A 12,507-nucleotide genomic window follows, 5' to 3' on the forward strand; every position below is an offset into this window, starting at 1 on the left:
AAGTACACAGAACTTGCCCAGGAAATAAGGCATCTGTGGAGGATGGATAGGGTAGTTATTGTACCTGTCATTCTCTCCTGTACAGGTGTGATACCACACACTACAGAAAAGCCTGGGAACATTACAATTGAATAGAAATACATACATCACACTACAGAAGGCCACTATATTGAATACATGCCATATTGTTAGGAAATTCCTGAATACTCACTATTTAATTTTAGTTTTGTGTTGATTGCTATGCCTTGACTCTGGTCCGGCATAGTACACAGCCACTGGTGTCAACTGAGTATAACCCACTAAACCCAACATAATAATAATAATAATAATGATGTAATTGAAAATATTATATAAACTTTTAAATACTGAGAACATTATTATTACATAAAAACAGAGTCTACAATAATCAAAAATACATTCCCAAATAATTGTAAAAAATGATGGAGTCAGACTATTTTTTTCACCTATTCTTCTTACATAAATGTAAATTACACAAAAAAGTTATATTTTTCTTTCACTTCTGACTATAATATCCAAAAATATTATATAAAGATTAAAGCTAAAAAGGTATAAAAAGAAATCAGTTTGCAGAGAGAAATACGTTTTGTTTACATTACTAACAAGCTCCCCAAATGTAAATGTAAATAAAAAGTATTTTTCTCTGCAAAATGATTTCTTTTTATACCTTTTTAGCTTTAATCTTTTTTCATCATTATTAGTTTAATGTTTTAAAAATTTATTGAAGTTATATAATATCCAAAAGTCAGAAGTGAAAGAGAAATATAATTTTTTTGTGTAATTTACATTTATGTAAGAATAGGAAAAAAACAAAAATACATGTTTCTAACTCCAAATTGTAATTATTATTTGTTAAATTTATCTGATTCATTTCAGCTGAATTTGTTTTTTGTAATCATTAAGTAAGTATTGAATTAAGTAATCAAACAGATTGAAATAATACATAGGAGTTTCTCAGGATATTTCTTGAGATAATTTTTTATAGTTTTTATAATTTATTCTTATCCTATTTACTAAAAGTTCTACTTTTCACTTTAAAAATTACAAAATTCTACAATGTAGTATCTTAAAATTGTAAATCACATTAAAATATGATAGTATACAAAATTCTTTTATAAAAAGTATATATGATTATTTATATTATAATGGAATTTATGTTAAAATTTATATTTTATTAATTTTAGGTTGCTAAATCAGTTTCAGCAGCATTAAATAACTGTGTTAATTGTTTACCAGGACAAAAAGATGTTGATGATTCTATACGTTACATTACTGAAGCTAGTATGATATTGAATGGCACAGATGTAGGTTGTTTTTTTTTTAAATTCTTACTGATATTAACAAAAAACAATTTAAAATATACACCTAATTTATTAAAATAATTTTTTTATTTGCAGTTTCCTGTATCTGATAAACCATATAGTGAATTACAATGTAACTTGAATACTGCAGCTGCTAATTTAAATGAAGCAACTGGAAATGTTGTAACTTCAGCAAGAGGTACACCTAGTCAGTTATCAAGTTCAGCTAAAAATTTTGGAAATCGATTTGGGGAATTAATGGATTGTGGTGTTGAAATTATTGGGCAAACAAAAGTAAGAAAGCAAATATTATTTAAATATTTGAAAATTGTACTGATTTTTAAAATTAAATTAAAGAGTCAAAATAATTTTGTATAAAAAATATATTATTTTATAGGATAATGAAGTACGAGGACAAATGGTTGTTAGTTTAAAAAATGTTTCTATGGTTTCAAGTAAACTTTTAGTTGTAGCAAAATCTGTAGCAGCTGATCCTAGTGCTCCAAATGCTAAGAATCAGTTATCCACTGCAGCAAGGTAATCTTAAAATTACATAATATAAAAATTATAACAGTATTTAATTAAACTGTAATTTAAGTCTTTAAGTTCTGAAATTATAAAATTTGTTTGATCACCAAAAATGACTTTTCTCCTAATTGAATAATTAATACTAATTTTTTCATATAAAATATTTAACATGAGATATTCTATTGCTTATCAGATAAAAGTTTCACAGATTAGCTTTATGTATCAGGTATAGATTAATAAGATTTTTCCAAAAGTGAGCAAAATATTTCTACTTTTAATAATAATAATTCTTCAGATACTTATTTTATTCATATGTGCATTATAAAAAAGGTTTTGAAATATATAAATCAAAAAAGTTAAAACGAATTAGAATATTTAGAATTTAATACAATAATATAATTTAATAAATATATACTTTCTATTTGTCTTTATATAATATATGAGACAGACTAATATATTTGTTAAAATTAATATATCTTTGATTATATATATTATAGTAGAATTTAATATTAAAATAAAATTTTAAATATTGGTTTCTGCTTATATAGAATATTATATTTCTGCAATTAAAATACTTTGTACTATATAAATATGTGTATTTCATTGAGTTAATCAGTTTCCCATTTAATGTAATTTTTTGTGATAGTATATTTACAACATTAAATTTAGGTTTATAAGAAAGAATTATTCTCAGTTTAACTATTTATTTATAAAACAATTCATTCACAATTGTAAAGGTAAAGAATGGCTATTGTGATATAGTCAAACAATATACATATTGAGAAGAATTTTTTATTTGTAAATTTGTTTCATCTTGTCAAATAACAAAATTAATGTATTTTTTTAATAATGTATTTAAATCATGATATACTGTAAATCTATTACAAGACTCTTTTTTTAAATATTAATGATATAATTATATAGGTAAGATTTTTTAAAATTAAAATATTAAAATAATTTGTTATCTAATAATATATTTTTGAATTTACTTTAATTACTCATTAAATTTAAGTATTTTCCTTAAAATTTTAACTTAAATTTTTTAAAACAGGTCTGTGACAGAAAGTATAAATCATCTTATAGATGTGTGCACATCAGCTGCTCCTGGTCAAAAAGAATGTGATAATGCAATTAGAAATATACAGGTTAATATATTATTTTAATAATCAAATAAATATTTTTATTTAATTGCTTACTTTACATTAAATTAAAGCAAAGAAACTATTAAAAAATTAATTACTTTAGCAGTTCATAATTTTACAATATAAACTTTTTTGTAGATGTTGAGACCACTTCTAGATAATCCAAGTGAACCTGTAAATGATGCAACTTATTTTGAATGCCTTGAAACTGTNTTGTTTTTTACTTCTTATGTTTACTTTTTATGTTAAAATTTATATTTTATTAATTTTAGGTTGCTAAATCAGTTTCAGCAGCATTAAATAACTGTGTTAATTGTTTACCAGGACAAAAAGATGTTGATGATTCTATACGTTACATTACTGAAGCTAGTATGATATTGAATGGCACAGATGTAGGTTGTTTTTTTTTTAAATTCTTACTGATATTAACAAAAAACAATTTAAAATATACACCTAATTTATTAAAATAATTTTTTTATTTGCAGTTTCCTGTATCTGATAAACCATATAGTGAATTACAATGTAACTTGAATACTGCAGCTGCTAATTTAAATGAAGCAACTGGAAATGTTGTAACTTCAGCAAGAGGTACACCTAGTCAGTTATCAAGTTCAGCTAAAAATTTTGGAAATCGATTTGGGGAATTAATGGATTGTGGTGTTGAAATTATTGGGCAAACAAAAGTAAGAAAGCAAATATTATTTAAATATTTGAAAATTGTACTGATTTTTAAAATTAAATTAAAGAGTCAAAATAATTTTGTATAAAAAATATATTATTTTATAGGATAATGAAGTACGAGGACAAATGGTTGTTAGTTTAAAAAATGTTTCTATGGTTTCAAGTAAACTTTTAGTTGTAGCAAAATCTGTAGCAGCTGATCCTAGTGCTCCAAATGCTAAGAATCAGTTATCCACTGCAGCAAGGTAATCTTAAAATTACATAATATAAAAATTATAACAGTATTTAATTAAACTGTAATTTAAGTCTTTAAGTTCTGAAATTATAAAATTTGTTTGATCACCAAAAATGACTTTTCTCCTAATTGAATAATTAATACTAATTTTTTCATATAAAATATTTAACATGAGATATTCTATTGCTTATCAGATAAAAGTTTCACAGATTAGCTTTATGTATCAGGTATAGATTAATAAGATTTTTCCAAAAGTGAGCAAAATATTTCTACTTTTAATAATAATAATTCTTCAGATACTTATTTTATTCATATGTGCATTATAAAAAAGGTTTTGAAATATATAAATCAAAAAAGTTAAAACGAATTAGAATATTTAGAATTTAATACAATAATATAATTTAATAAATATATACTTTCTATTTGTCTTTATATAATATATGAGACAGACTAATATATTTGTTAAAATTAATATATCTTTGATTATATATATTATAGTAGAATTTAATATTAAAATAAAATTTTAAATATTGGTTTCTGCTTATATAGAATATTATATTTCTGCAATTAAAATACTTTGTACTATATAAATATGTGTATTTCATTGAGTTAATCAGTTTCCCATTTAATGTAATTTTTTGTGATAGTATATTTACAACATTAAATTTAGGTTTATAAGAAAGAATTATTCTCAGTTTAACTATTTATTTATAAAACAATTCATTCACAATTGTAAAGGTAAAGAATGGCTATTGTGATATAGTCAAACAATATACATATTGAGAAGAATTTTTTATTTGTAAATTTGTTTCATCTTGTCAAATAACAAAATTAATGTATTTTTTTAATAATGTATTTAAATCATGATATACTGTAAATCTATTACAAGACTCTTTTTTTAAATATTAATGATATAATTATATAGGTAAGATTTTTTAAAATTAAAATATTAAAATAATTTGTTATCTAATAATATATTTTTGAATTTACTTTAATTACTCATTAAATTTAAGTATTTTCCTTAAAATTTTAACTTAAATTTTTTAAAACAGGTCTGTGACAGAAAGTATAAATCATCTTATAGATGTGTGCACATCAGCTGCTCCTGGTCAAAAAGAATGTGATAATGCAATTAGAAATATACAGGTTAATATATTATTTTAATAATCAAATAAATATTTTTATTTAATTGCTTACTTTACATTAAATTAAAGCAAAGAAACTATTAAAAAATTAATTACTTTAGCAGTTCATAATTTTACAATATAAACTTTTTTGTAGATGTTGAGACCACTTCTAGATAATCCAAGTGAACCTGTAAATGATGCAACTTATTTTGAATGCCTTGAAACTGTTATGGAAAAATCTAAGGTATAAAAATCAATCACAATTATTTTTTTTGTTTGAAATTTAGTACTTCTAATTTACTTACATTTAACAAAACATTATTCATTATTATGTGTTGTTGTTATTATTATTATTATTATTATGCAAATACACATTTATCCTTATATATTACATTACTTTAAAATAATAATTTAATGTGAAAAACTAATTTAAATATTATGTAGTTTTCAGTTACATCTTTTCTTGAAAATTAGGAAAATTATTAAATATAACTTAAAATGTTTAAAAATGTTTGTATAATTTTTAACATTTTTTAATACTAGAAAGTTNAGGATTTTGTTTCTATTTTTAAGCTGGATTTTCTGGTTTCCGTCTTCGCGCGCGTCGAGTTTCGTCGCGTCGCGCTGCGATTTAAAAAAAAAATTTTTTTAAATTCAATATTAAAGATTTAATACGAAAATTTTTTTAAATTCAATAATTTTATATACAGAATCTTGGAGATGGAATGACAGGTATTGCTAACCATGCTAAAAAAAGTGAACATGAACGGTTTGGCAAAGCAGTTATTGATGTTGCAGATGCTATTTGTGGACTTATTGAATCTGCAGCACAGGTAAATAAGAAAATGTTTATTTGAGTGTAATGTATCTTCTGTGTGTAATATATGTATATTATATACACTTTATATATTTTGCTTATATAGGCTGCTTACTTAGTTGGAATAGCAGATCCTTCAAGTATAGCAGGAAAATCAGGACTTGTAGATTTAGCACAGTTTGCCAGAGCTAGTCAAGCTATTCAGATGGCTTGTCAACAATTAACAAATCCAACTAGTAATCAGCAACAGGTAAAATATATATTTAAAATATATTTAACTACTTAGATTTATATAAAATTGATATGGATTTAAATATTTATATTGATTATTTTAAATAGATTCTTTCTGCAGCAACAGTAATAGCTAAACACACATCAGCTTTATGTAATTCTTGCCGAATTGCATCTTCAAGAACTACAAATCCTGTTGCTAAAAGGCATTTTGTACAATCAGCAAAGGATGTAGCAAATGCAACTGCTAGTCTCGTTAAAGAAATTAAAGTAATTTTCTGTTTTCATTTTTTAATGATATTAATATTTATTATTTATTTTAGTAAAAAATCAGAGCTGTGGAGTTTTGGTGTTTTAGTCAGAGTTATCAAAAATTAGTCAAAAGGAGTCAGAGTTATCAAAAACTCTGACTCCTTTTGACTTTCCCAACTTGTTATGTATATAACACAGAAAAGTATTGGAATTGTTGAATTTGACCCTCCAAGTTTTTTGCAAATGTACATGTTTTGAGACCTCCTGAACCCAAAAAATGTCAAATAAAGGGAAAAAATTTTTGGATGTAAGTGTGTTGGCATCTAATTTGTTTAATTTCTTTATTCTCTGTTCCATTCTGAGATATTAAACAATATTTCAGAAAGAAACAAAATTTGGCATGGTAACTTGTGTGTAGAGAGCATTAATGCTATTAAATTTTGGTTTTTAATTAAAGGTTGACAGGGTGGAGACAGAAGGGGGTCATGTAATATCTCCAGTGTGGTCAGACTTAATATTTTACTTGTTATTTGTTATTATTGCTACACTTTTCCTCTGTTATATGAGGGGTGTTCAAAAAGTATTGAACCTTTGGTTGGCAAAATAGATTTATTGATTTTGAGGTACAAAACCCTAATCCCCTTCAAAGTAGGCTCCTTGGTAATGTACACACTTTCCCAGCACTCCTGCCATTGCTGGAAACACTGCTGGAATGCATCTTTTGGAATGGCCATCAGCCAGTCTGTCGCATTTCACATGATGTCTTCTCTTGACTAAAATCGGGTTCCTTTTAGCGGCATTTTTAGCTTGGGAAATAGCCAAAGGTCACATGGAGCCATGTCGGGAGAGTACGGAGTGTGATGAACCACAGGAATGTTATGTTTGGCGACAAAAGTCTGAATCAGATACGCAGAATGGGCGTATCTGATTCAGTAATATCTCCAGTGTTATCATGATAGATCTGCCAAGTTTTGGTTGATCACAGATCCGGTCGTTTGCATCGCACAGCATCACAAAGATGACAAAGAACCTCCTGGTAGTACTCCTTTGCGATGGTTTGGCCTTGTGGTGTGTACTCAGAATACATCACCCTATGGGAGTAAAAAAAAAACTGTCAACATGACCTTGACATTTCTCCGGACCTGCCGTGTTTTTTTTTTTGTCTCGAGGATTGTCCCCAAAAGCCTGCTGAATCTTGTGAATGGTTTCCGCTTGGGTATCGCCAAGCTTTTGGCAAAATTTGATGCAATATCGCTGCTCATGTTGTTCAGTCATTTTTACAACTTAGTGGAATCCGACGAGAGCTTGATACACGTCCTCACTCATAGGCCGACTGCCAGCAACTGATGCTTCCGGCAGGCAGGAAAAAATTCAGGGCTGTGCATGACTGTCCCCTCCACAACTCCACCGAAAGAGACCTCCCGTGCATCATTGGTTTACGTGGGAAAAATAAAGGTTCGATACTTTTTGAACGCCCCTTGTATATGACAGCTGGGAAGTAAAAATTATCAAATACATATTAATATTTATATGTTCACTATGTCAGTATATTACTTAGAGGCGTTTTTAAGCTTTGGAATAAAAAGTTTCTCCATTCTATCTTTATTAGAACTCTATTGAAGCTTTTATTCTATTATTGAAGGTTTTATTCTGAGATCACATAATGACATCAAAATCCCTGGGCTTATTTTGGTAACCAGTCCACCCCTGGTTGGAGTTGGAGATGGTAGATTTTTACACAACTCCACAGTCCTGGTAAAAATATATAACTTTCAAATATATTCTTGTTCATAAAACTATATTTTTTCATGTGCAAATTATTGTATTTCATTTGTATCATCATTTGTATTTGGTATAATAGTTTTAATTTTATTTAATGAAATTTATTTAAATTATTATAGAGAAATATCATAATTAAATAATATACAATTCTTTAATGCTAAGTTTAAGATTTGAATGCACTTTTCTTCGTAAATTACATAAATGTTTTAAATCTGTAAATAAATTTAAATTATATCAAATGTAAAAGAAGTTTGTTGACCATATGTAAATTATATTTAATTTCTATAATCTACATTTGACTAACAAGCTTTTCTGGTACCTTGAATTGTTAACACTTTTAGAAACAAATTTTGAAATTTAAAATTTAATTACAAGATACCTAAAATAGTTTACATGGTGAATATTTGTAACCTGACTTTAAAAGAAAATGAGGCAAAGTGACTATTGATAGGTTCATAAGTGTGGGATACATAAAATCACACAGGGTCACTTGCCAAAATCTATCTACTATCAAAAATTTTCACTTTATTTAAAATGTCACATAATATTAGTATTTTTTGTATTTCACCTATCAGATATTTTAGTAAGTTTTAATTTTGTAAAACTTGATGACAGTAAATGATAATATTGTGTGTTCTTTTTAGATTATGGTTTGAATTCACTTTATATATTAGTGTTAGTGCATACGATATATCATCAATAGTGAAATAAAGTATTAGTTAGTGTTTTAAATATTAACTTTTTTATGTACAAATTGAACATTTTCAATAATCAAGAAAAGATAAAATACAGTATTAAAATAAATCTTTTCAATAAATTATTAAAGTTATAATACGAAAATTTTTTTAAATTCAATAANGTAACCTGTTTTGACAATGATAGATAAAGTAAATTGATTTTTTACATATTTGAAAGAATCTTGACCAAACATTTGCAACTTATATTAGTAGATCTTTGTTTAACTTTCTTATTTTATATATAATTCCTTTAATTTAAACTTTTCATTAATCTAAACCAGTGTTTCGCAACCGGTGTGCCGTCACATGGTGAAAGGTGTGACGTGAACTTTTGCATATTCTGTTAATTTTATTTATATATTTTTATCACAGTTGTTGTGTTTCTTATGCTTGTATTTCATTCTCTGCCGCAGCACTGATGAAATAAGACGATGTTTGTTTATTTTTTATTACAAGCCACACATTTTTATGTATTCTAAGAAATTATATGTAAAAAAACTTGCTCACAGGTGTTGATGTCTGTTTAATAACAATAATAATAGGTTAGTGGCATTATGTAATTCTATTAATAGTATCATATCATACGTTTTTGAGGGAAATAACATTTTGGTGTGCCATGTTGAGTCATGGTGTGCCGCAAGTAGGAAAAGGTTGCGGAACACTGATCTAAACCAATGGTCGGCAACTGGTGGTTCATGGACCATTGATGGGCCACAAGAAAATTTGGATGATCCATGAAGAAATTTGAACATTGATCAACTGAAGGTTATGTGAAGTATTACAAAAGAAATGCAAAATACTTAGTTGCTTTTTTCACTCAAATCTAAAACCAAAAACGAAGTGACTTGTTATCAATAAATAATGAACAATAAACAGTATTGTGAGTGCAATTGTCGTCCTTCATGGAAAAGTGCGAAGAATCCCTAAACTTGTTTCAAACTAGCAGCAATGAACTTTAGACTTGCATTAATTTGTTATAATTAAACATGCAAGTTTCATCTTAATATAGTAAAATTGAACTTTTATGATCATTATTCTACAGATTTTGTATCGTTTAAAAAAATTTATGATAATGGTCCACGGGATTCAAAATTGTGACTTTAGTGGTCTACGAGGTGAGAAAAGTTGCCGACTACTGATCTAAACAATCCATATAATGAGTTTGGATTTAGCAAGAACACTGTATTATAAATCACTGTTATAGCAATCAATACATATACTTGTGTATTTATATAAATAATAATTATTATTATGAATGTTTTTCTATTATAACTAATATATTTTCTAATTAGATTTTATATTTGTAATCAAATGATGTAGTTATGTACGTGAACATATGCTGTAGAGGAAAATTTGATATAATTATTTCATTTATATAATCCTATATACAGTATTTATTTTCTGATATAATATTTCTTTAAATATAATTTGTATTTTTATTTTATTTTCATTGGATTTTGTATTTTTGTGTAAAGGTTTTAGATCAAGAACCAAATGATACAAACAGACAGAACTGTACAGCTGCAACTAAACCATTAATTGATGCTGTTGAAAACTTGACTACTTTTGCAAGTTCTCCAGAATTTGCTAGTGTTCCAGCTAAAATAAGTTCTAAGGTAAGTTTAATATATACACTAATAAATTCTTAACATTGGGGGGGGTGACTTGACCGTGAGCGCTGCTGGTGACTTTGTTTCTACACCTCGACGTGAATCTAGAATTTAGTGTATTTTTTCAATTTTATTATCTGAATTAACCAAAAGTGTTTAATACTAATAAGAAATAACCAAGTTCGAGGAAAATGAATAATTAATAAGTATGCAACGTTCACCAAAAAAACGTGGTAGGCTGCCAACTAATAGAAGCAAACCGGAAAGCAAAAAGACGCAACCAGGTACATCTAATTTCAAGCTTATAACAGACTACAACTTATCAATGGATAAAGAATTACAGGAATCGTCTACGGCAAACAATGGTTCACATACGGATATATCTAAACAAAATCTACAAAGCTTTTCAGGTGAGTCCAATGTAATTAATTCATCTACTCCAATAAGCTCGAATGACACTTTAACAGCAGATCTATGGAATAGGATATCTGAATTGATTAATACTTCTAATGATAAACTATCTGCACAAATGGAATATATAAAAGAAGAACTGAATTTAATTCATGGTACTATACGGGAAAATAAAATTCAATTTGAAAAAATGGAAAGTTCAATAGATAATCTAAAAATTCAAATTGACAATTTAAAATCTGAAAAGGAACTGATACAGTATAAAATGGATACTCTAATTAATGACTGTCATTATAATAATATAGTATTATACAACTATCCTTCGTCAAAAAGCACTTCCAAACCAGAAATTCTTAAATTCATCAACTTAACATTAAACCTAAATAATGTAACTCAGGAGGATATCCTAGATATAATTCAAATAACCAAATCAACCAACCAGATTATAAAACTATCACTTAGTACGAAACAGACCCGTGATCAAATATATAATGCTTTCATATCAAAGAAACAACGTAAATTAATGGAAGACTGGGGTAATATACAGATAGCACCTGATCTTACTAAAGAAACACGTAAAAGAAGAAAACACTTATTGCCAATATATTATGAATTAAGAAACCAAAACCAATCAGTTAAACTACGTAACGACAATTTGCTAATAGACTGCAATAAATTAACTTTTAGTATTAATACAGGAAAATTAGTCTACGTGGATACCTTTCAGCCTTTCTCTGCTTCACCAGAATCATCAAGTTGATATTTACAATAAAATAAAACTCACCAAGAAAAAACTATTAAAAATATACATCCGACTACAGTTTTAAATTGGAATAGTCAAGGCTTAAAGAATAAATTTCTATCAACAAATTACTTTCAATTAAATTATGATTCAGAAACAATAGGTATAACCGAAACTTGGATTATATCTGATTAATTTTATAATTCAGTGTTCTTAACAATGAAAATAACAAGATTACTAGAATTTATTACAAAATGTCGAATTATGTTAATGAAATCGAAACCAGATTCAGTAATATTCCAGAAATAATTAACCTAAATTTTGATATAATATATAAACAAATAATTCAAATAATGAATGATTACACTCCAAAAATGTCAACGTCTTTCAGGGATACGTGAATCTTTTAACATCTCCCGAATACTCCAAAACGACTCATCTCAAGATTATAGAAATATTTTAAACAGTCTGAACTGAATAAAAAAGATCTCTACAGTCTGTATAACTTTTTCATTGAAATCACAAAAATGTTGTAAATCTGAGCCAGTATATTAAATATTACCAACATTGTACATCTGACTGTTAATGTAAATAATATTATTATAACTATCAAATTGTTTGATACTGATATCCTGTATATTATGTAAATATTATTAAAAATTTATAATATCCCATTGTATGGCCCCCTGCAACAGGGACACTTCCCTTTATGCTAATAAAGATTATTATTATTATTATTATTATAAATTCTTAACATTCATATTAAATGAGAAATTGAAATCTATATCATCTCTTAATAAGATTACTGATTATTCAGTTTAAAATCAGATTTTAAAATTCTATAATAATTTTACTCATTCTTTTTACAAGTAGCAATTTTTAACATTTATTTT

General features: G+C 26.4%; 1 protein-coding gene across 1 annotated transcript in view; it reads left to right on the forward strand.

Annotated features, from left to right (window-relative positions):
* Positions 1-12,507, forward strand: part of LOC111631364 (talin-2-like) — a 199,740-nt gene that overhangs the window by 151,885 nt on the left and 35,348 nt on the right. Inside the window, exons 49-62 of the mRNA XM_023375591.1 lie at positions 1,203-1,322; positions 1,416-1,613; positions 1,717-1,856; positions 2,899-2,992; positions 3,128-3,199; positions 3,262-3,381; positions 3,475-3,672; positions 3,776-3,915; positions 4,958-5,051; positions 5,187-5,276; positions 5,743-5,865; positions 5,956-6,099; positions 6,189-6,350; positions 10,327-10,467. Coding sequence (XP_023231359.1) covers positions 1,203-1,322; positions 1,416-1,613; positions 1,717-1,856; positions 2,899-2,992; positions 3,128-3,199; positions 3,262-3,381; positions 3,475-3,672; positions 3,776-3,915; positions 4,958-5,051; positions 5,187-5,276; positions 5,743-5,865; positions 5,956-6,099; positions 6,189-6,350; positions 10,327-10,467 — 1,836 coding nt within the window. The remainder of the gene's footprint in view (positions 1-1,202; positions 1,323-1,415; positions 1,614-1,716; positions 1,857-2,898; positions 2,993-3,127; positions 3,200-3,261; positions 3,382-3,474; positions 3,673-3,775; positions 3,916-4,957; positions 5,052-5,186; positions 5,277-5,742; positions 5,866-5,955; positions 6,100-6,188; positions 6,351-10,326; positions 10,468-12,507) is intronic.

This window comes from Centruroides sculpturatus, unplaced genomic scaffold (assembly GCF_000671375.1).
Source record: "Centruroides sculpturatus isolate CEXI.00-Female unplaced genomic scaffold, Cexi_2.0 scaffold534, whole genome shotgun sequence".
Taxonomy (NCBI): Eukaryota; Metazoa; Arthropoda; class Arachnida; order Scorpiones; family Buthidae; genus Centruroides; species Centruroides sculpturatus.